We start from the raw sequence: 20,783 nt of genomic DNA, 5'->3' as shown, positions 1-20,783 counted from the left end.
TTGATTTTCACCAATGCTTTTATTATTAAAAAAGGCAACTGGGATGGGGCAGCCTTCACAGCTCAAAAGAGTAAGCAATGATGTCCGAGCAGCGGAGGAGGGCTTCCTTCTGTATCCCCAGCGGAGTCTGCAGTTCAGAAACCTGGAAGTTCAGGATGTCAATGTCTGAGGCTCTAAACAAGGCAGTGACGCTCACCCTCTCATGCAAGGTGAACTGGACAGGCTGCCCAGCCATAGCCAAGAGGCTGCGCAGGTAGCGTTCCCGCAACGCCACTCGGCTCTGCTGCTCCAATTCCAGGTCTGCCGTATTCCCACGACCCATGGAGGAGAGGCTGGTAGGGCCCAGCTCCTGGAAACGAAGAGAGTTGGGGTCAAAGCCACGGCTTGACCCATCAGGTCCACGGGGCAGACGAATAACAGCAACGGGAACTTTCATTTTAAACTGGTGGTACAAGAAGAAAAAAGGAAGATGTAACCATGTGGCTTTACTTTTCTGTAGATCTTGGCTCTGTTAAGGTACTATTTAGAAATAAGAGGCCGTATTCCAATGCTACATAAAGTAAAACCTACCGCAGGATAAACATGTGAAAGTACTAAAGCAGTTCTTAACATGCCTCACACAATTTTTAAGACTTCATAGTTAATAACCTTTTAATAGTTGCATTCAAGATCCCACACATTTCACACACAGTTGTCCTATGTTGGCAAATGGATGTAGAAGGATGAGGGAAGACTGGCAGCGTATGAGCCACTATGGCAAGAATGTTGGACTTTGCCAAGGATTTGAGGCATGTCAAACTATACTAGACTGGAAGACCATTCTTGCCTACTAACATGGCAAAGGCTGGACATCTCAGCAACAGGAGGGTTAACACAGGCTTGCAGGACCTGTAAACAGGAAGTGTTGTGCGAGGACGGCTGATTTTCCCCTTTGGACAGTGGCGGCACCAACTTGACGCTCCCTTGCTGTGCCAACATCCCTTCTGGCTGGCGGCCAAGCTGAGGGTCAGCAGCAAAGAGGATGTTTTCCACAGCCAGCCGAAGAAATCGCCTGCTATAGCCAAGGATAACTCCAGCACAGAAAGGAAAGCAAGTGGGGCTGGCTCATGGCAGAAACGGGACACAAATCATAGTGGATTTGCCTATACAGTTCCATCTACTAACGAAGATGTCCTAATACTAATCCAATGGATAGGAGTAGAACTTTTAATTTGCAGAAGGTGCAGCCAGACAACCTTAACACTTCAAACTAGAATTCACATAGTTTGTGGCTGAAGAGAAAACCATTATGGAGGGATTTTTTTTCCATGTCAGGAGTGATTTGAGAAACTGCAAGTCGCTTTTGGTGTGAGAGAATTGGCTGTTTGCAAGGATGTTACCCTGGGGATGCTTGGATGTTTTACCATCAAAACAAGGGTTCATCACTGTAATTTTGCTCCTGTTATGAATCATAATGTAAATATCTGATATGCAGGATATATTTTCATTCACTGGACCAAATTTGGCACAAATATTCAGTATCTAATTTGGCACAAATATCCATTATGGAGTGATTGTTTTGATGTTTTACCATCAAAACAAGGGTTCATCACTGTAATTTTGCTACTGTTATTAATCGTAATGTAAATATCTGATATGCAGGATGTATTTTCATTCACTGGACCATATTTGGCACAAATATCCAATACGCCCAAACTTGAATACTGGTGGGGTTGGAAATTGATTTTGTCATTTGGGAGCTGTAGTTGCTGGGATTTATAGTTAAGCCACAATCAAAGAACATTCCGAACTCCACCAATGATGGAATTGAACCAAACTTGGCACACAGAACTTCCATGACCCAACAGAAAATATTGGAAGGGTTTGGTGGGGATTAATCTTGAGTTTTGGAGTTGTAGTTTACCTACATTCAGAGAACAGTGTGGACTCAAGCAATGTTGGATCTGGACCAAGCTTGAAATGAATGCTCAACGTGCCCAAATGTGAGCACTGGTGGAGTTTGGGGAAAATAAACTTGACATTTGGGAGTTGGAGTTGCTGGGATTTATAGTTCATGTACAATCAAAGAGCATTCTGAACCCCACCAACAAGAGAATTGGACCAAACTTCCCACAAGGAACCCCTATAACCAACAGAAAATATTGTGTTTTCTGATGGTCTTTGGCGACCCCTCTGACACCCCCTTGCGACCCCTAGATTGAGAAACGGTGTCCCAGAAACCAGCTACCAGAACCAGGCCACTCCTAATCCTAACAGATATTGAAGGCTAATTATAGTTCTAAATGCCCAAGTTAAGATTTAAGAATGCCACTACACTACACCATGGGAGGTGGAGGAAAATTTCAGGAGGGGTGAGAATTCTTATTGGGGGGCCTTGCCACATCTCCCTCTGGGAGGGAGAGGTGATTTCTTAGCATTGGTGGCCAGACTTAACGTAGCCTATTAGTTGCCTTTTTCAGCTTCTGCTTTGCCACTATAGTGGAGCTTCTGGGCGGAAATGCCACAGGTTTCAGCCTTAGTGGAGATTACCTTCTCCCCACCAACCCTGCTTTCCATTCTGCTGATTGGGCCACATTCCTATGCGGTGTGTTTGTTCCTAAAGCCTGGATGATGACCGCAAAGTTTCCTCTGCAGGCCTGTTTATGTGCTCTTTCCACAGACGGCTCATTCCTGACGCGTGCTGTCTGGCGCTGGAGGAAGCACCGGCCCCTAGAAGCCCGCTCCAGCTGGGCTGATAAGGACTTGGCCTCCACCCGGTGCACTCTTGGGCATGACACCGGGGACTTGTTTTTTCCAGCTAGGCTAAGGCACAGGCTTCTGTATAAACATGACCCGGGAAGAGTCATACATGATGCTGTAAAGAAAAGCAGGGTGAAGAAAGCAGCAAAGGCACTAAACACAAAAGCCACCATTGACTTTGTAGGTACACAAATATTCCCAGCTGTCAGATTTGGGCCAACAAAAATTTATTAATCAAGCCCCCATCGTGAGGACTTCAGGCACTCTTTTGAGAGGTCAGCAGAATCATCTTTTTTGGTGGGGTTGGTAATTATCAGCATAAGGGGTACGTCATAAACAATAGAGTCAGAGGGGACCCCCAAATATTCTATCCTCCTAAATGAATTTCCTTCAGTCCCCAAATGTTGAGAACTCCAGTCATTTAAAACTCTGATATCTAAATATATGACTTAAGCATCAAAGAAAACGACCAGGCACACTGACCTAGGAAACAGGAACAGAGCAAATACAAAGAGTTCTTAAGGTGCAAATGATTTTCAGTGTCTTTATGGAAATCTGCTGACTAAAGAAAAATTGCTTTCAGTGAGACAGTGTCCTTATTTATTATTATTAATAATAATAGCCGATATATCACATAGTCCTAGACACTTGGGAAGTGTCCGACGTGTGATTCAATACAACAGCCAGCAGAGTGATCTTGTTTGCTGTGTACTAATCTTGTTGTTTTTCAAATAATAATAATAATTCATTATTTATTATCTGCCTCTTCTGGTGGCTTGAGGCAGGATACAAGAAGTTCAAAACAAATGAACATAAAATACAATAAATTACTAAATTACAAACATAAACACACACACACTCATGAAAACTTATACACATAGTGGCAACAGAATGTAAATTGAAACTCGTTATTGAAAGTTGGCTGGGGACTAAAGAAAAATTGCTTTCAGTGAGACAGTGTTGTTATTATTTAATAATAATAATAATAATAATAATAATACATTTTATTATCTGTCTCTTCTGATCGCTCAAGGCAGTGTACAAGAAGTTCAAAAACAAGTGAACACAAAAATACAACAAATTACTAAATGACATACATAAACACACACACACTCATGAAACCTTATACCAAACACAGCTACAGAATTGACACATAGTGGCAACAGAATGTAAATTGAAACTCGTTATTGAAAGTTGGCTGGGGTCTAAAGAAAAATTGCTTTCAGTGAGACAGTGTTATTTAATAATAATAATAATAATAATAATAATAATAATACATTTTCATTATCTGCCTCTCCTGATGGCTCAAGGCAGGGTACAAGAAGTTCAAAAACAAGTAAACACAAAAATACAACAAATTACTAAATTACATACATAAACACACACACACTCATGAAACCTTATACCAAACACAGCTACAGAATTGACATCTAGTGGCAACAGAATGTAAATCAAACTCATTATTGGAAGTTGAGTGGGTAGGCCTGCTGGAAGAGATGGCTCTTCAATTGCATTTTACATTCCGACACTTTGTTTAATTGTTGGAGCTCTTCCGGCAGGTCATTCCACAGTCGTTGGGTGGCCGATGAAAAGGTCCCCTGGGTTTGAGATGCAATACCTACATTGCGTGGGGGGAGACTCTATGGTCCCGTTCCCCCCCCACCAATAACTACACCCCTTTTTGAATACATTTCTTTTGTTGTTTGGTGGGGCAAAATTCTGATTTGGGAGGGATCAACATATATATGTGAAGCTTGGTGAGGGGCACAACAGATTCAGATCTAGATACTGCACACAGGAGCCAAGGCTGGATAGGGTAAAGACCTTGTACCTAATGACTGGGAACCACCTTATACACTTAGCCCTAGTGCAACATGGACACAACAAATGTCTGATATTTAATGGAGCGGAGTTGATAATGGCTCCCATTCCCCATCTGGGGACCCAGTCCTCTTACTTTCCTTGTAGGACCCAAGGATGCAGCCAAGTCCAAAAGGGCCACTGTGCTACTTTGGCAAGTGAAGAGGCAACAAACTCACAACAACTTGTTTGTTCTGGCTCAGGCCCCTCGCCTGGTTGACATCACATCCTGAATGCCGTAAGAACGGCACCTCCACAGGCAGGGCGGGCTGAGCCCGACACTCTGGTGAAGAGCTGGGAGACGGCCTCTCTCATTTGCTGAGTGAGGAAGGAAAGGGGACGGAGGCTGCCAAGAAGGACTGGGTATGCCCATAAGGCAGTGAGGGCTCTTGCTTGGCATGGATGACCCCAAACAGCCAGCCTGGTTGGGAGAGGCTTGAAGGATAGAAGCGGAAGGAAAGGTCACTGGATCTGCAAAGAGGAGAAAAACATGGATTCTCGCCAACAACCTCTACTCTTGCAAGTAAGTACTTCTGAGAGGAAGCAGGGGAAATACAGAACACTCACACAGAGAACCACAATGCTTTGCTTGCGCAAGGTGGTTTCCTGAGATTTAAGGGGCACTGGGTGGTACCCTTTTCATCTACCATGCCCACCTTGTGTATTTAGACATATGTAATAGTAGTAATTACTAACTGCCTGGGGAAAACTTAATACTTTGCAGAAGGTGTGGAGCTTGGAGAATGGGGGTGGTTCAAACACTCCAGCACTGAGGCGTTCCCTCGCATGGAGCTCCACTTACAAAAGAAGCCATGCCCAGTTTAGTCCAACCTGGTGCACAATGCCACGTCAAAGAAAAGAAATCTATCTATCTGTGTGTGTGTGTGTACAGCAGAGTCTCGCTTATCCAACCTTCTCATATCCAACATGCTGTATTATCCAACGCAGTCCAGGGTAGGAGAAAGAAAGAATCCTTGTCTCTTTTGGTACTAAATTCGTCAATACACTAATTACTACATAACATTACTGTGTATTGAACTGCTTCTCCTGTTGATTTGTTGTAAAACATGATTTTTGGTGCTGAATTTGTAAAATCATAACGTAATCATAACGTAATTTGACGTTTAATAGGTTTTTCCTTAGTTTCTCCTTATTATCCAACATTTTCGCTTATCCAACATTGTGCAGGCCCGTTTATGTTGGATAAGCAAGACTCTACTCTGTGTGTGCATGTGTGTGTATAAATGTGTGCGTATATGTGTGTGTGTGTATAAATGTGTGCGTATATGTGTGTGTGTGTGTGTATATATATGTATGTATATGTGTGTGTGTGTGTGTATATATATATATATATATATATATATAGATAGATAGATAGATAGATAGAGAGAGAGAGAGAGAGAGAGTAGTTCACCTGCTCCTCCTTCCCGACCACTGTGGGTTACACTATGTAACAACATTTGAAAAAAATTCTGGTCCTGGTTTGAAAGTGTTTTGTCCTACTTAATTGCGTGGCACTTACTTTTGAAACTAGTTGTTTTACTCCAGAAACTTTGTTTTTATGGCTGAGGGTAGTAGTGTTATTTCCTTCAGTCTAAACACTTCATTTGCAAAATTCATTAATGAAAATATGCCATTTTAAAACTTTGTACAGACCGCAAAAACAAAGTTTTTGAAGTTTAATAAACTTTCCCCATGTTTTTATGATATAACCAATTAGGAAATTACATTTATAACACAGGAACAAAAATTGTGTTACACAGTGTTATTAGATGGGTGCGAGGGAAGGCTATTTACATTATCAAACCTATTTGTGAAAGCCAAAGAACGAGCTTCCTCTTCCAAAGATGCAATTGGGAACAATCCCCACTCAATCTGCTTGCTTTCCTTAAAGATCCAAGAATACAACATGTTTGTGTATAGTATTTGGCAAGCCCTCTGTGGCTCCATTTGTCCACCTGCAAAATGTCCTCTTGGGAGGGTGAATAACACAGGAGATGATTCCCTCAAGCCTTGGGAAGAGGTTGGGTGAGAAATCTTCACATATGAACAATGATGAAGAGCAGAAAAGGATGCCAGATTGTCAAAAGAGGCTATGACATCTTGTATACCAGGCATAAAGGTCCCCTCAGGGACAGCAATCCAGCTCAAAACGAGGGGGAAATGCTCAATCGCTAAGGTAACACTCCACTTAAAAGATGGGATGCCTAACTTGCCAGAACCCATTTTCAACACTGAAATCATTTTGCAAAGCCAAAACAGTATTCTGATGGAGGAAATGTATTTGGACATCCCTGGGGTTTTACCTCCGTCTTTTCATAGTGAATCTGAAGGCTAATGAAAGGTTCAGTTATAACTTCTGCCAGCAAAGTTCTTCCTGCTGGATCTTTAATGGTGTCTGGAAGATATTTTTAAAAGGCACTCAAGCTGAGGTGAAATGCAAGGGCAAATTGGTGCAAGGAACAGCACTGAATGAAACATTCAGTGTAAGGGCCATGTCTTGGGACCATCAATAGGGGATGCTATTTTTCTGCTGTGTGATTTTTTTAAAAGCACACTGACTTCTCAATAGTAATAGGTGTATTAGTACAGTTAGTCCCCAAGTTATGAACAAGATAGGTTCCCAAGTTTATTTTCTATGTAAGTTGGAATAGGTATGTAAGTAGGAATACACACACACACACAGCTTTTCATAGCATATGGCAGGGGTCACAGTCCCTCAAACTAATGGAAGGCCGGATTATAATATGAAAAAGCAAAACAAAACATGAATGAATTCCTATGCACACTGCACATATTTTATTTGTAGTGCAAAAACACTTAAAAATAATACAATAATTAAAATGAAGAACAATTTTAACAAATATAAACTTATTAGTATTTTAGTGGGAAGTGTGGGTCTGCTTTTGGCTGATGAGATAGTTGTTGTTGTGTGTACTTTCACGTCGTTTCAGACTTAGGTTGACCCTGAGTGAGGGCCGGGTAAATGACCTTGGAGGGCCGTATCCAGCCCCTGGGCCATAGTTTGAGGACCCCTGGCATAGGGAATCATTTATTTATTTATTTAAAGCATTTATATTCTGCCCTTCTCACTCCGAAGGGGAGTCAGGGTGGAGCACAACATATAAATGGCAAACATTCAATGCCGAAACATATTATACCATACACATACAAAAGCATTAAAATCATATATCTCGACGTTAAAATCCACTAGTTAAAACTGTCTCAACAACCATATCGAATTTGGTTGGCATACTAAGGGTTCCTATCACTGCCTCATTGCACAGTCCCAAAGACTCGGTCCCACAGCCACGTTTTTATCATCCTTCTAAAGGCCAAGAGGGAGGGGGCTGACCTGATCTCATTAGGAAGGGAGTTCCATAGCTGAGGGGCAATTACTGAGAAGGCCCTGTCTCTCATCCCCGCCAAACGCACCTGTGATGGTGGTAGGACCAAGAGCAGGGCCTCCGCAGAAGATCTTAATTTTCGCGGCAGTTCATAGGGGGGGAGATGTGTTCGGACAGGTAAATTGGGCCAGGGCTGTCATTAAACTCCTGTGGTGTTTGTTTGCTGTCTCTGCCCCAGTTCAGAAGATTTCACTCCACTTTCTGTCCCTGTGGTCATTGAATTTTGAAAAATTTGGCTTGTTGTAGAAACAAGTGGAGACCTTTCCCCCATGATAACTCTTTCAGGAGTGAATTTTCTGAGGGGAAATTCCTGTTGTTTCACCTCCATTCTTTGTTTGCAATTCAGGAACTGCCTGTACAGTAATATATATTGGGTTTTGTATGGTTGGTTTGTGGGTGGCTGGGCAAGAGAGCAGAGCATCTAACCACATGCCACATTAACTAACTATACTTTCCCTTTTCTTTTTCTCTACCCCAGTTCCACAATGGTGTCTGGTAACTTGACTGTTCTGTCGATGCTTTTTGTATCACTTGCCTTCTGGGGATCTGAAGCCCCCCAGGGAGCATCACCTGGAACCAACAAGCATGACCCCAAGGAACTGCCAATCCAGGCCCTCCATACTATCCTGTTAAGGCGTCTAGGCTTGCAAAGGCGGCCAGAACCAAAACCAGGCCACGTGGTCCCCCAGTACCTTCTGGATTTGTACCAATTTGCCTTAGGAAGGGCTCCTCCCTCCTTCCAGGGAACGGATCTATCTTTCTTGGAGGAACAGGCAGGAAGAGCCAACACTGTGCGCACGTTTCATCATGTCGGTGAGGCCATCCCTTTGAATATTTTGCTCACCCTTCTGCAGAAAGTCTGGGTCTGTTGTATAAGAGTAGCCGAATTGAGAGGGGATGGATGGGTTAACAAAGGGGAAAGGGGACCTGAACATGAGTAGAGGCACATAGGAAAAGTCAAGAATTAAGTAGTGCTCACACTGATTGCATTGCTTAAAGAAGAGGAACTATAGTGCCATGGAAAGAACACAGGCAGGAAATCCAAGGGATAATGCCCAGGGTCTCCAGTTGAAAGGATCAGGTGATACAAAGGCTTCAAAGGCAGAGTGCTCAATAGTACAAACCAAGGGTACAACACTTGCCAGATGGTCAGTTATATATGCAGAATCCAATTATAGCTATAGGATTCCACTATCTTATGTTAATCTAGCAGTTCCGCCAACCTAGCAGTTCGAAAACATGCAAATGTGAGTAGATCAATAGGTACTGCTCCAGTGGGAAGGTAACAGCTCTCCATGCAGTCATGCTGGCCACATGACCTTGGAGGTGTCTATGGACAGCTTAGAAATGGAGATGAGCACCACCCCCCAGAGTCAGACATGACTGGACTTAATGTCAGGGGACAACCGTTACCTTTACTTTTATATTAACCTGGGACTTATCGTTTGATAAAAGTCCTATAATCCTCTGCTGCACTCTCCTGGACCCGAATCCTTTGGCATAGAATTGTGTCTCATGGACTACAAAACCCAGGATTCCATAGAATGGAGTCATGCCAAGGAGTATGAAGTTGCTCTTACTACAGTGTGAATAAACGCCTGCCACCCAGCAGTTTTGCCTATTGTTATATAGACCTATCCATCTCCAAAGATTAAGCACACTTCATTTCAAAAGGAAAGAAAGCAGAACTCTCCAAAGTTAAAAAACTTTTAGGATGCTTCCTGGCAATTGTGTTCCTGAATCGTATTCAATGTGAGATGCTCATTCTTGCGTTTGCCTTGGCTGCAGTGCCACCTACAGAATACGGAGGGTAATTGTGTCATAGCTTAGACTGGCCATTTGAACCTGGGACTCTCCAAATGTTCTGGATCAGCTCCTAAGATTCCTGATAAATGGCTACACTCATTGAGGATACATTTAGGTACAAAGCATCTGGATAGCATAATATAGGGGAAAGGTAAGCTAAGAGGAAGTTTTTTTTAAGCAGTCGCCGAAGCTAATTGACCTTACACTGTGTCATCCATAGAGCCATTTCAGAGAAAAATAGCATAGCATAAGTAAGGTTTTTTTTACATCAAATCTAGGAATAAAATCACAAGTGCAATTCACTTTTCAGAGCTCCAAACTAGTAAAATAAACAAATAATTTATGGATTAGTGCAGAAGTTCTGAAAACCTACCTGTCTTCATAACTAATTCAAATGGACAAAGTGATGAAGGATGGGGCTTGGAATGAAACTTAGTTGTACTTCCAGTATGTTCACTGATGCCTACTGCTACTACTCAGTTCCACCCCATGACATAAATAATGCAGGGCCAGGTCTTTTAATACTTGGACAGAAGAGCAGACCTATTGAAACTATAAGGGCTTAAAATTAATCATGACTATCACAAGTCCCAGGTACAACTAAGACTGGATCCAACCTTGAATGTCCAAGTTACATTTCCATTTCAGGGGCAATATATACCTCTTGGGCTCCATTGCTTTCCAAAAGGCCATTGTTGTCATGGGATGTTTGGGAGCCTCTCAGACATCTGGCCAGTTGTTGTGGGAAACATGAATAGAGGGGTTCTTGGTTGGATACAGCTACATAGTTCTGCAAATTTGAAGCTCAGTCTCAAATTCCTCATTAATCTTTATTCTGTTCCACTTCTAGAGGATCCAGATTACTTTCCTGAACTTGTGGGAAATGCATTTTACTTCTTGTTCAACCTCACCTTGCTTCCTGCAGAGGAGGAGCTGACCGCCCTTGAGTTGCGCCTCTACCACAAAGACAGGGAAAGCATGGGTTTTCACATCAACGTCTACCACACAATGGATTCCCCACCCATTTCCAGAAACAAGAGCAGACTTCTGGCCCGCAAATTCTTGGCTCCAAACCAGCCCAAGTGGGAGAGCTTTGATGTGACTCCTGCCTATAAGATGACCAAGGACCAGAAGCTTCATCTTGGGTTTCTTGTTGAGGTGGAGCACCCAAACAAAAGCTATAACCTTCAAGAGCACCACACACTCCTTCGTGCAAGACGGTCTCTTGGAGAGGAGGCAGCTCAGTGGGCTCTGGAGAGGCCTTTACTAGTCACTTATAGCCATAACCAAAGAGGGCAACCCCTGACACGTGGAAAAAGACACAGCAAAAGTCTGTCAAATGCACTAACCCAGAAAGGAGGCAGAAAACCTACAAAAGGTACAGTCTCCAAGAACAAACTCAAGAGCCTAAAGGCAAAGACCAAAACCAGTACCAAGTGCAGAAGGCACCGCCTCTTTGTAGATTTCAAAGAAGTTGGTTGGAACGATTGGATAGTTGCTCCCAGTGGCTACCACGCATTCTACTGCTCTGGGGAGTGCAGGTTCCCACTGGCCGACCACATGAATTCCTCCAGTCATGCTGTGGTGCAGACAATGTTGAATTCTGTGAACTCCAAAGTACCTAAGCCATCTTGTGTTCCTACAGACCTCAGTCCCATAGCTATGCTCTATCTGGATCAACATGACATGGTGGTCCTTAAGACCTATCAGGATATGGTGGTGGAGGGCTGTGGGTGCCGGTAAGAGAGATGAAGCAGGGACACTCTCTCTGTCAGTACTAAGAGCCTGGGGTCACTCAACAAGAGTTAGGAACAGCAGACTTAGGACTGTTAGAAGTACAAGTTTCATACAGGGCATAACCTCAAGAGATAAGGATCAACAAATTTATATAGCTGCGGGCAACTTGTACACAGGAATATACCTCTGAATATAAGTAATAAGCAAAAACTATTGTTATGATGCTCTTCCAAAGATATCTAACTGGCTACAACTGGACATAGTTGGACCTTGGTCTGATCCTGCAAGAAATTATTTTATTTTTATGAAATCATATGAACAAATATTACTTTCCCCAGGAAATCTTGTATTTACAGGTAATTTAATTTGTGATGAACTTTAATTGACCAATAAGCATCTAACAACTCATCCAGTCCATCAAAGCAATCATATCAACCAAATTCTTCACGTGGTGAAACAATATTAATTATTCTGCACAGTAAAGATGGAGAAAGTGCAGTCATCCAGATGTTGCTGTGTCACAATCCACATCATTTTAATATACTGTTTAGAGTCAATGAAGCAATGGCACCTGGAGGCTATGTAGATCTTTTTTGCCTACCTTCCACACGTTCCACATACAGGGGGGATACGTCTGCCATCATACCCTCTCTTTTTGAAAATTATGGTCAGTGAAGTAAATAAAGTATCCCAGACTTGCTTTCTGCTCAGTTTTCTGAAAAGGTAGCACCTGTTTGGCAGCTGACTGAAGGTTATGTTGTATTTCTGTGCAAATGTATGCATTTGGTTAAATGAACTTACTCAAGTGTGCCTTCAAGTTGCCTGTCAATGCATGCCAAGCCCCTTTTCTGATTATTGGCTACAGCACTTGGTATTCCAGGGCACCCTCCTTTCCTGGTACTAACCTGCCCTGACTTTGCTTGACTTCCAAGGTCAAATAGGATGTGATACCTTCAGGGTATTTAGGTAAATGAAAGGTGCTAATTGTCCTCTAAAATAAAAACTTGCGCCTCGGGATGTATCAGACATAGGACACCAGCTTACAAATAGGATGCTATTTTGTGGACATGAAACTAGTTGGAGGTGATGAAAAATATATAAATGTGAGGGAGAGAAAGCAGGAAGGGAGTAACACAAAAGGGCAGAAGGGCCACGTACAATTTTGGTGTTTTTGTGGTGTGTCCTCAAGTCATTGTTAACTCATCAAGTCATTTCTGACTCTTCAAGTCTTTGTGTCATTTCTAGCTCTGAGGGCCCTTCCACACAGCCCTATATCCCAGGATATCAAAGCAGAAGATCCCACAATATCTGCTTTGAACTGGGTCATCTAAGTCCACACTCAGATAATGTGGGATTTTCTGCCTTGATATTCTGGTATATAGGGCTGTGTGGAAGGGCCCTGAGATAACAGGAAGTGAGAGAAATCTATTCCTCAGAAGGGAAATTCACTCCTGAAAGAGTTATTACCATGGGGAAAAGGGGTTTCCACTGAAGCTTTATCTCCAACCCTTGTTTCTGCAACAAGCCAAGTTTTTCAAAATCCAATGTTCACAGAAGCTATATCTTATGAAGAGGGGCAAGACAAACCGCACAGAGGTGTAAACCCTATGCTATACAAAGCTAATATATCTATATATATATTTAGCTGGAGCTACACTTTAAAAATGTACTCGTTCCGATTTACAGACAAATTCACCTTAAGAACAAACCTATATAATCTATCTTGTTTGTAACATGGGGACAGCCTGCACTATCACCATTAGGCATACGGACAATGAACCTTATGAAGCATTATCTCCTGATGGTTCTCCCACATCTATGACAGGCATCCTCAGAGGTTGTGAAGTCTGATGGAAATTAGGCCATTCAATGCTAATCAAGGTGGCCATTTGCAACATTCACACCTGCCTCAAACAGACTAGAGTTCTTTCTCCCACCCTGGACATTCCTCACTTGCCTAGTTTCCAAACAGACCTCACAACCTCTAAGGATGTCTGCCATAGATGTGGACAAAACGTCAGGAGAGAATGCTTCTGGAACAGGGCCAGAAAGCCCGGAAAACTCACAGCAACCCAGTGAATTCCAGCCATGAAGGCCTTCGACAGCACAGTGAACCTTACCTTATGTAGATTGTAAGTGTGAGGGCAAGTCAACATTTTGTAAATTGTGGCTGAAGAGTGGGGTAAAAAAAACAAAACTCTAAATAAATTATTTAAAAAGGATTTCTGCATAATAAACCTTTTAGTTTTTTGAAAGTGAGAGAAAGGCATGTACGGTCTGCCTGGCTGGATCTACACTGCTATAGAAAATCCAGATTACCTGCTTTGAGCTGGATTATATGGCAGTGTAGACTCAGATAAGCAAGTTCAAAGAAGATAATGTGGATTATCTGCCTTGATAATCTGGATTATATTGCAGTGTAGAAGGCTCCGCAGGCTGGATCTACACTGCCATATAAAATCCAGATGATCTGCTTTGAACTGGATTATATGGCTGTGTAGACTCAGATATTCCAGCTCTAAAGAGATAATGTGGATTATCTGCCTTGATAATTCGGTGCTCCTTTCAGAGAGAAGTCAACCCTCTTGTTCAAGGAGCTACATTGGCTGCCGTTCATTTTCCGGGCCCAATTCAAGGTGAAGGTGCTCACCTACAAAGCCCTAAACGGTTTGGGACCTGCCTACCTACGTGACCGCATCTCCGTTTACGAACCTGCACACTCCCTTCGTTCATCAGGAGAGGCTCTACTCACAGTCCCACCGGCTTTGCAAGTGCGGTTGGTGGGGACAAGGGACAGAGCCTTCTCTGTGGTGGCCCCCCAACTCTGGAACACCCTTCCTAAGGACATCAGACAAGCCCCTACATTGGCAGTCTTTAAGAGCTTGAAGACTTGGCTATTCCAGTGTGCCTTCCCAGAATAGGAAACTCCAGCAACACGACCCAGAAGCACTTCATTAGAGATTTAAAATTGTCCACACACTGCACTTACCCAAATGTCCTATATTCCACTGTCATACTCAGCACTTTTTAATCTGTACCCACTTATTTATTTATTTATTTATTTGAACTTATATGCCGCCACTCCCCTGGGGCTCGGAGCGGCTTACAAGAACAAAATCCAACAAAATTTAAAAGCAATTTAAAACAATTTAAAACCAGCAATATCAAACATTAAAAGCCTGCCGAAACAGGTATGTCTTACATGCCCTGCAGAAAGCTGGTAAGTCCCGCAAGGCACGGACTTCAGGTGGCAGAGTATTCCAGAGTGATGGTGCCATTGCTGTGAAGGCTCTGCGTCTGGTTGCTGTTAGTCGCAAGGTCTTGACACTGGGAATTTCCAATAGATCTTGGTCCTCAGAACGGAGGGATCTCTGGGGTTGGTAGGGGGTGAGGCGGTCTCTCAGATACATCGGCCCCAGACCATGCAAGGCTTTAAAGGTGAGTACCATCACTTTGAAAGTGATCCGATGCTCAATTGGTAACCAATGCAGCTGTAGTAAGATTGGGGTTATGTGGCATCTCATCGGAATTCCCGCAAGAAGCCGAGCAGTTGCATTTTGTACCAACTTGAGCTTCCGGATCACCGACAGAGGAAGGCCAATGTAGAGGGCATTACAGTAGTCCAGTCTTGAGATGACTGTGGCCTGGATCACCGTAGCTAGGTCGTCCCTGGACAGGGAGGGGGCCAGCCGTCTAGCCTGCTGCAGGTGAAAAAAGGCGGTTCTGCTAATGGCGGAGACCTAGGCCTCCATCGTCAGCAGAGGGTCCAAAAGGACTCCCAGACTCTTTACCAATGATGACGGGCATAACACCTTGCCATCCAGGGTAGGCAGCTGGATATCCCCACTGCCCGGTCGACCCAGCCATAGGATCTCCGTCTTTGCTGGATTCACCCTCAACCTGCTGGCATGCAGCCATCCAGTAACGGCCTCGAGGCACTGATGGAAACAATCGGGTACAGAGTCCAGTCGGCCTTCCATCTTCAGCACCAGCTGAGTGTCATCGGCGTACTGGTAACACTCAAGCCCAAAACCTTGAACCAGCTGAGCAAGTGGTTGCATATAGATGTTAAACAACAGAGGGGAGAGAATGGCCCCCTGAGGAACCCCACAAGATAGAGGGGACCTCTCAGAGACCAGGCCTCCCCTCTGCACTCGCTGTCCACGGTTGTGAAGAAAGGAGGACAGCCAGTTTAAAGCTGTCCCCCTGACTCCAGCAACAGCAAGGCGGTGGGTCAAGAGATTGGGGTCGACTGTGTCAAATGCTGCTGTGAGATCCAATAACACAAGCAGCGCTGACCTGCCCTGGTCAAGCTGGAATCGAAGGTGATCCGTGATGGAGACCAGCACAGTCTCCGTCCCGTGCCCTGCACAGAAGCCGGACTGGAAGGGATCTAGTCCGGCTGTGTCGTCTAGGAATTGCTGCAACTGCTCCGCTGCTGCCCTCTCAATCACCTTGCCCAGGAACGAGAGATTTGAAACTGGGCGGTAACTGGAGGGAAACTTGGCCCGGCCTAGTTTTACTGTGTTGTGGTGTACTGTTTTTACTGTTTACAGTTATTGCTTTAACGTTTTGATTTGCTTTATGGTTTATGTGTATTTGTTATATTGTTGCTTTATTGAGGCCTTGGCCTTTGTAAGCCGCATCGAGTCCTTCGGGAGATGCTAGCGGGGTACAAATTAAGTTAATAATAATAATAATAATAAATTATATCGCAGTGTAGAAGGCCCCGCAGGCTGGATCTACACTGCCATATAAAATCCACATTATTTGCTTTGAATTGGATTATATGGCTGTGTGGACTCAGATATTCCAGCTCTAAACAGAAAATGTGGATTATCTACTTTGATAATGTGGATTATATGGCAGTAACTGAATTCCTAAATATGTATTTTATTTCATTGTGGAAAGAAATGGATTCCTACAAGGAGAAAAAGCGAGATATACACATGAATATAATATAATATCCTGCAGCCACGAATTTTGCCTCCTCACCTTACAATATTTGAATTCCCGTGAACGAATCCGCACAAGCCGGCCTTTCTCCACTTCAGGTCGCCATGGCAACCTCCAAATCCGAAGTTGGGGCCTCAACGGGGAAGCAGCAACGTCCAGAAGGGATATAGACCGGAAGTTGTGACCTTTCTACCCGGAAATACATTAATCTCCCTTTTCTCCTCCAATCTTTTTCCTCTCTAGGAAGAGGAGCCACCAGCACTTTATGGCCTACGCCAAGGAGCAGCCCTGAGGCGGAGATTGAGCTTGTGACCACTGCGCATGCGCAGGATGTCCCTCCCCTTTTCTCTTTTCTTCGGCGAAGATGAAAGGGAAGCGCGTGATCGTTACGTCATGATCAGGCGGCTCTCCTTTTTTCCCCCCTCAAGCCGCTACTCGCCATCTGCACATTCGACACTTTTAATTTTATTCTCTAAAAAAAATAATAATACAACAACAATGTCTACTTCCACGATGTTAGGTTTGAAAGCTGTGTCAAAAGCTATTTTAAAAAAAATGAAAAAAAATGATTGCTATGCCTTTATTCCTGTCGAAAGTGCGGAGCTGGAACCAGTCAAGGAGGAGAGTTGTGTAAAAGGGAAGGGATTCAAGAGGGAAAAGAACCCTTCCTCGCCCGGATTGGCCAATGGCAGCTCAGGGGTCGGGGCACGTGACCTGTGAGGGAAAGCGGGGCGGGGGGAGAAGAGGGAGGGCGAGGTGTTTATGACGGAGGAGAGTGGACGGGCTGCGGGCGGGGGAGGGAGGGGCCTCCAGGCTGAGGAGGAGGAGGAGAGAGGCCTCCAGGCAGGCAGGCCCGGAAAGGAAGCGCCGCGAAGGAGGAGCAGGCCGCTGGCGCACTCCAGCCCTCACTACGACCTCGACCACGACGAAGAGGCGGCGGCGCTGGTGGCGAAGGCCTCGGCTTCTTTCGGGCCCGCCTCCAGCTGAGGCGACGGCCTGATCCCGTTATCCCTTCCCTTCCTCCGTCTCTCCCGCCCTCACCACCCTCTCCCCCTTTGGGTGCGTATTTCCCTCTCTGCCCTCTTCTCCTCCTCCCATTTCCCTGCCTAATTCCCTCCTTTCTTTCTCCTTCTCTTCCTCTATTCTATCCTTCCTCTAGTACTTCTTTCCTTCCTCTATTCCTAACCTTTATTTCTTCCTTTCTCTATTCCTCCATTCCTCCCTCCCTCTATTCCAACTTCCATTCCTCCCTCTGCTCTTTCCTTTATTTCTTCCTCCATTCCGTCCTCCATTCCTTCCTTCCTCTATTCCCACTTTCATTCCTTCCTCTCTTCTTTCCTTTATTCCTTCCTCCCTCTGTTCCTTCCTCTATTCCTTCTTTCCTTTATTCCTTCCTCTATTCCTTCCTTTCTCCATTTCATCCTTCATTTATCCCTTCCTCCATTCCTTCATTCTTTCTCTATTCCTCCCTCCCTCTATTCCAACTTCCATTCCTCCCTCTGCTCTTTCCTTTATTCCTTCCTCTATTCCTTCCTCCATTCCTTCCTTCCTCTGTTCTGTCCTCTATTCCTTCCTCTGTTCCTTCCTTCCTCTATTCCTACTTTCATTCCTTCCTCTCTTCTTTCCTTTATTCCTTCCTTCCTCTATTCCTTCCTCCATTCCTTCTGTCCTCTACTCCTTCGTTCCTCTATTCCTTCCTCCATTCCTTTCTTCCTCTATTCTTTCTTCTGTTCCTTCCTTCCTCTATTCCTTCTTCCGTTCCTTCCTTCCTCTATTCTTTCCTTCCATCCTCCATTCCTTCCTTCCTCCATCCCTTCTTCCATTCCTTCATTCCTTTCTCTATTCCTTCCTCCGTTCCTTCCTTCCTCTATTCCTTCCTCTAATCCTCCCTCCCTCTATTCCTTCCCCCATTTCTTCCTTCTTCTATCCCTTCCTTTATTCCACCCTTCCTCTGTTCTTTCCTTTATTTCTTCCTCCCTCCCTCCATTTCTTCCTCCCACTATTCCTTCCTTTATTTCTTCCTCCCTCCATTCCTTCCTTTATTCTTCCCTTCTTTTTGTCTTTCCATTCTTCCTTCCTCACCAAATGCCAATCAAAGGGCACTTTCTTTCCTCCTTCAGTAGGGTTAAGAAAGGCTCCCTGCCCCTATTTTTTTACCCGAAATAACACTTTGGCCCCTTCTACACCTCAGGTATTTTTTAAAAGCCTGATGCCTTCCTTTCCCCTATAAGAGAGAAACCATTTGAGCATTTCTCCTCACCTAATATCGATTTCCTTCTCGTCCCTCACCCACTTGACACCCATTTTCTCAACTCTCTCCCACACCAACAGAGCCCCTTTATGTATTCATTCTTTTCCCCCTGAGCCTGTAATGTTTGTAAATCAATGGCTCTTTTTTTAAAAAACACCTTCCCTCGCCCAAGTCCTACGTTGCAGGTATTAATTCTACCCCAGTTCTCTCCCTGATGTGTGCATCCAGGCTTGTAAAGGACCGATGGAGGTGTTCCGTGTTTCCACACAAGTCTTGCCACCAGTTTGTTTTTATTGCTTTCCATTCTGCATGTGCTGGTCCATGTGCACATGATCTTCCCTGCCCAAATCATTACAATTGCCCCAGCTTTTAAAAGGGGATTTTAAAGTTTTCCTGCCCACAAGCAACTGTAACCCTAATTTTACTTATCCACTTAATAGTGCACCCTATAAATCCTCTGGGTGTTAATTCCTGTCAATTCCTATCTTATACTGTGACCTCTTTATCTATTTTTACAGGGGGAAACTGCACAGCAGGGGAGTGTTTGTTATTCTCCAAATTGAGAGAGGTTTTGTTGATTCTCCCTTTTCCCCCAGAAATTGACTCATTAAAGCATCTTTTCTGTAATTCCAACACAGGTTGTGTTTACTTTCCTTCCTATAGAGACAACAACAATTGTTTCCCCTGTCCTATCCTTTATTCTTCATGGTCCATACAGGCACCTTCATTGGTCCATCAAGAGCCTGTTCTCCTTGCATTTTTGCTGGAGGGGGACAGGCCTGGAAATTTGGGGAGCCTTTTCTTTCCCATTGAAGGGAGCTAGGGAAGGACTGGAGGGAGGGGTGTGTTTCATCTCTTAAGTAATGCCTCTAAAGGGCATATGAGAAGAGAAGAAGGACCTGCCCCACTAACATCCACACACCTTGCAGATCTAACCATGGAATGCGTGCAGGTTTCTCCCATGCAGCAGCAGCAACAGCAAGGAAAAGCTGCTGATGGGGACCGGCTCTTGCTGTTACTGCCACCTCCTGCAGTGCAAAAGGAAGAGGAAGTCATGTTGCAGGGTTCAGACCCCTGGGCTGCCACCCAGACAGACAGCAGTCAAGCTTGTGTGCAGCTTCAAGATGCTTCAGATGGTTTGCAACACCCTGACAATGCTGAAAGTCTTCACTCCCAGCACAATCCTACCATTCTGAGAAGTTCTTCTGGCAGAGAGATGGTGGACCAGTGCACTGCATGTTTGTTGAAGGAGGATTTGAAAAAGACTGTAAGTTGTGATGGAGCAGAAGAGCAGTCGCAACCATTGGGGAAAGAGACTCTGAGCCACCCGCTGCAGGAAGAGTCACCGGTGAGCCAGGGATCTTGTAGTAACCTTCCTTTGGTGGCAGAGTCCATTACAAATGTCCGAGAATGCCTTAAGGACAGTGAAAAATCTACTCAGCAAAACAACCATTTGCCAGAAAAATTGGTTTCCCCTTCTCAGAACTGTTGTTTAGGCATAGAAGGAACAAGTGGAGACAATCCAGAAGATGACCAAAACAGCCAAGGTTCTCCACCGACTGAAGATGACAAACTCAAGCCTGGGGCAAAGCATGTCACGTTTCCTTCAGACGAGGACATAGTCTCTGGTGCTGTGGAGCCCAAAGATCCATGGCGGCATGGTAAGCAAACATCAGCGCCAGTTAAGGCACTTCTCCTTTCTGTGAGCCTGGATTACACTAGGCGAGGCCTGCTGACCTTATCCACAGGCTTGGTTATTTGTTTGTAGTGTGAGACCTCTGTTTGTATTAGACTTTCTCAGTCTTAAACTTCTCCAAAGCATTTTAGGAACAAGGGATGAAAATGCAGAGCAATCAAATCCTGTTAAATAAACACCATTTGAATCCCCAAAGCAAATATAAATGCAGGTAATTAGGAAACCACCAATCAATAGGTATGGTAGGCTGTTATGAACAGTGAAGCCTTTTAGTTGTCAGAGTAAGTTTTACAATGAGACTAGCCGTCCCTTGCCACGCGTTTCTGTGGCC

General features: G+C 44.3%; 3 protein-coding genes across 4 annotated transcripts in view; 2 read left to right on the top strand and 1 right to left on the bottom strand.

The window, feature by feature from the left end:
• LOC132780802 (gem-associated protein 7) lies at positions 1–16,801 on the bottom strand. 2 transcript variants are annotated; one of them, XM_067461984.1, is made up of 4 exons: positions 16,545–16,801; positions 5,021–5,070; positions 4,697–4,745; positions 1–442 (listed from the first exon to the last, which is right to left on the bottom strand). In XM_067461984.1, exon 4 carries the CDS (start codon positions 434–436, stop codon positions 56–58), a length of 381 nt encoding a protein of 126 aa, XP_067318085.1. In that variant the 5' UTR covers positions 437–442; positions 4,697–4,745; positions 5,021–5,070; positions 16,545–16,801; the 3' UTR covers positions 1–55. The 2 variants fall into 2 exon arrangements, with proteins under 2 accessions (XP_067318085.1, XP_060640577.2); XM_060784594.2 differs by lacking the exons at positions 4,697–4,745; positions 5,021–5,070 and having other exon boundaries at positions 16,545–16,796.
• On the top strand, positions 4,908–12,249 carry LOC132780062 (bone morphogenetic protein 2-like). Its single transcript, XM_060783592.2, has 3 exons — positions 4,908–5,122; positions 8,485–8,819; positions 10,663–12,249. Exons 2-3 carry the CDS (start codon positions 8,492–8,494, stop codon positions 11,553–11,555), a joined length of 1,221 nt encoding a protein of 406 aa, XP_060639575.2. The 5' UTR covers positions 4,908–5,122; positions 8,485–8,491; the 3' UTR covers positions 11,556–12,249.
• A 1,582-nt stretch (positions 16,802–18,383) lies between the features above and the next one.
• The window catches only part of LOC137095382 (protein phosphatase 1 regulatory subunit 37-like), a 57,800-nt gene continuing 55,400 nt past the window's right edge, over positions 18,384–20,783 (top strand). Inside the window, exon 1 of the mRNA XM_067461983.1 lies at positions 18,384–20,417. Within this exon, the coding sequence (XP_067318084.1) occupies positions 19,637–20,417 (781 nt within the window). The 5' untranslated portion in view covers positions 18,384–19,636. The remainder of the gene's footprint in view (positions 20,418–20,783) is intronic.

The sequence above is a fragment of the Anolis sagrei genome, chromosome Y, assembly GCF_037176765.1.
Source record: "Anolis sagrei isolate rAnoSag1 chromosome Y, rAnoSag1.mat, whole genome shotgun sequence".
NCBI lineage: Eukaryota > Metazoa > Chordata > Lepidosauria > Squamata > Dactyloidae > Anolis > Anolis sagrei.
This window is presented reverse-complemented; position numbering and strand designations above follow the sequence as displayed.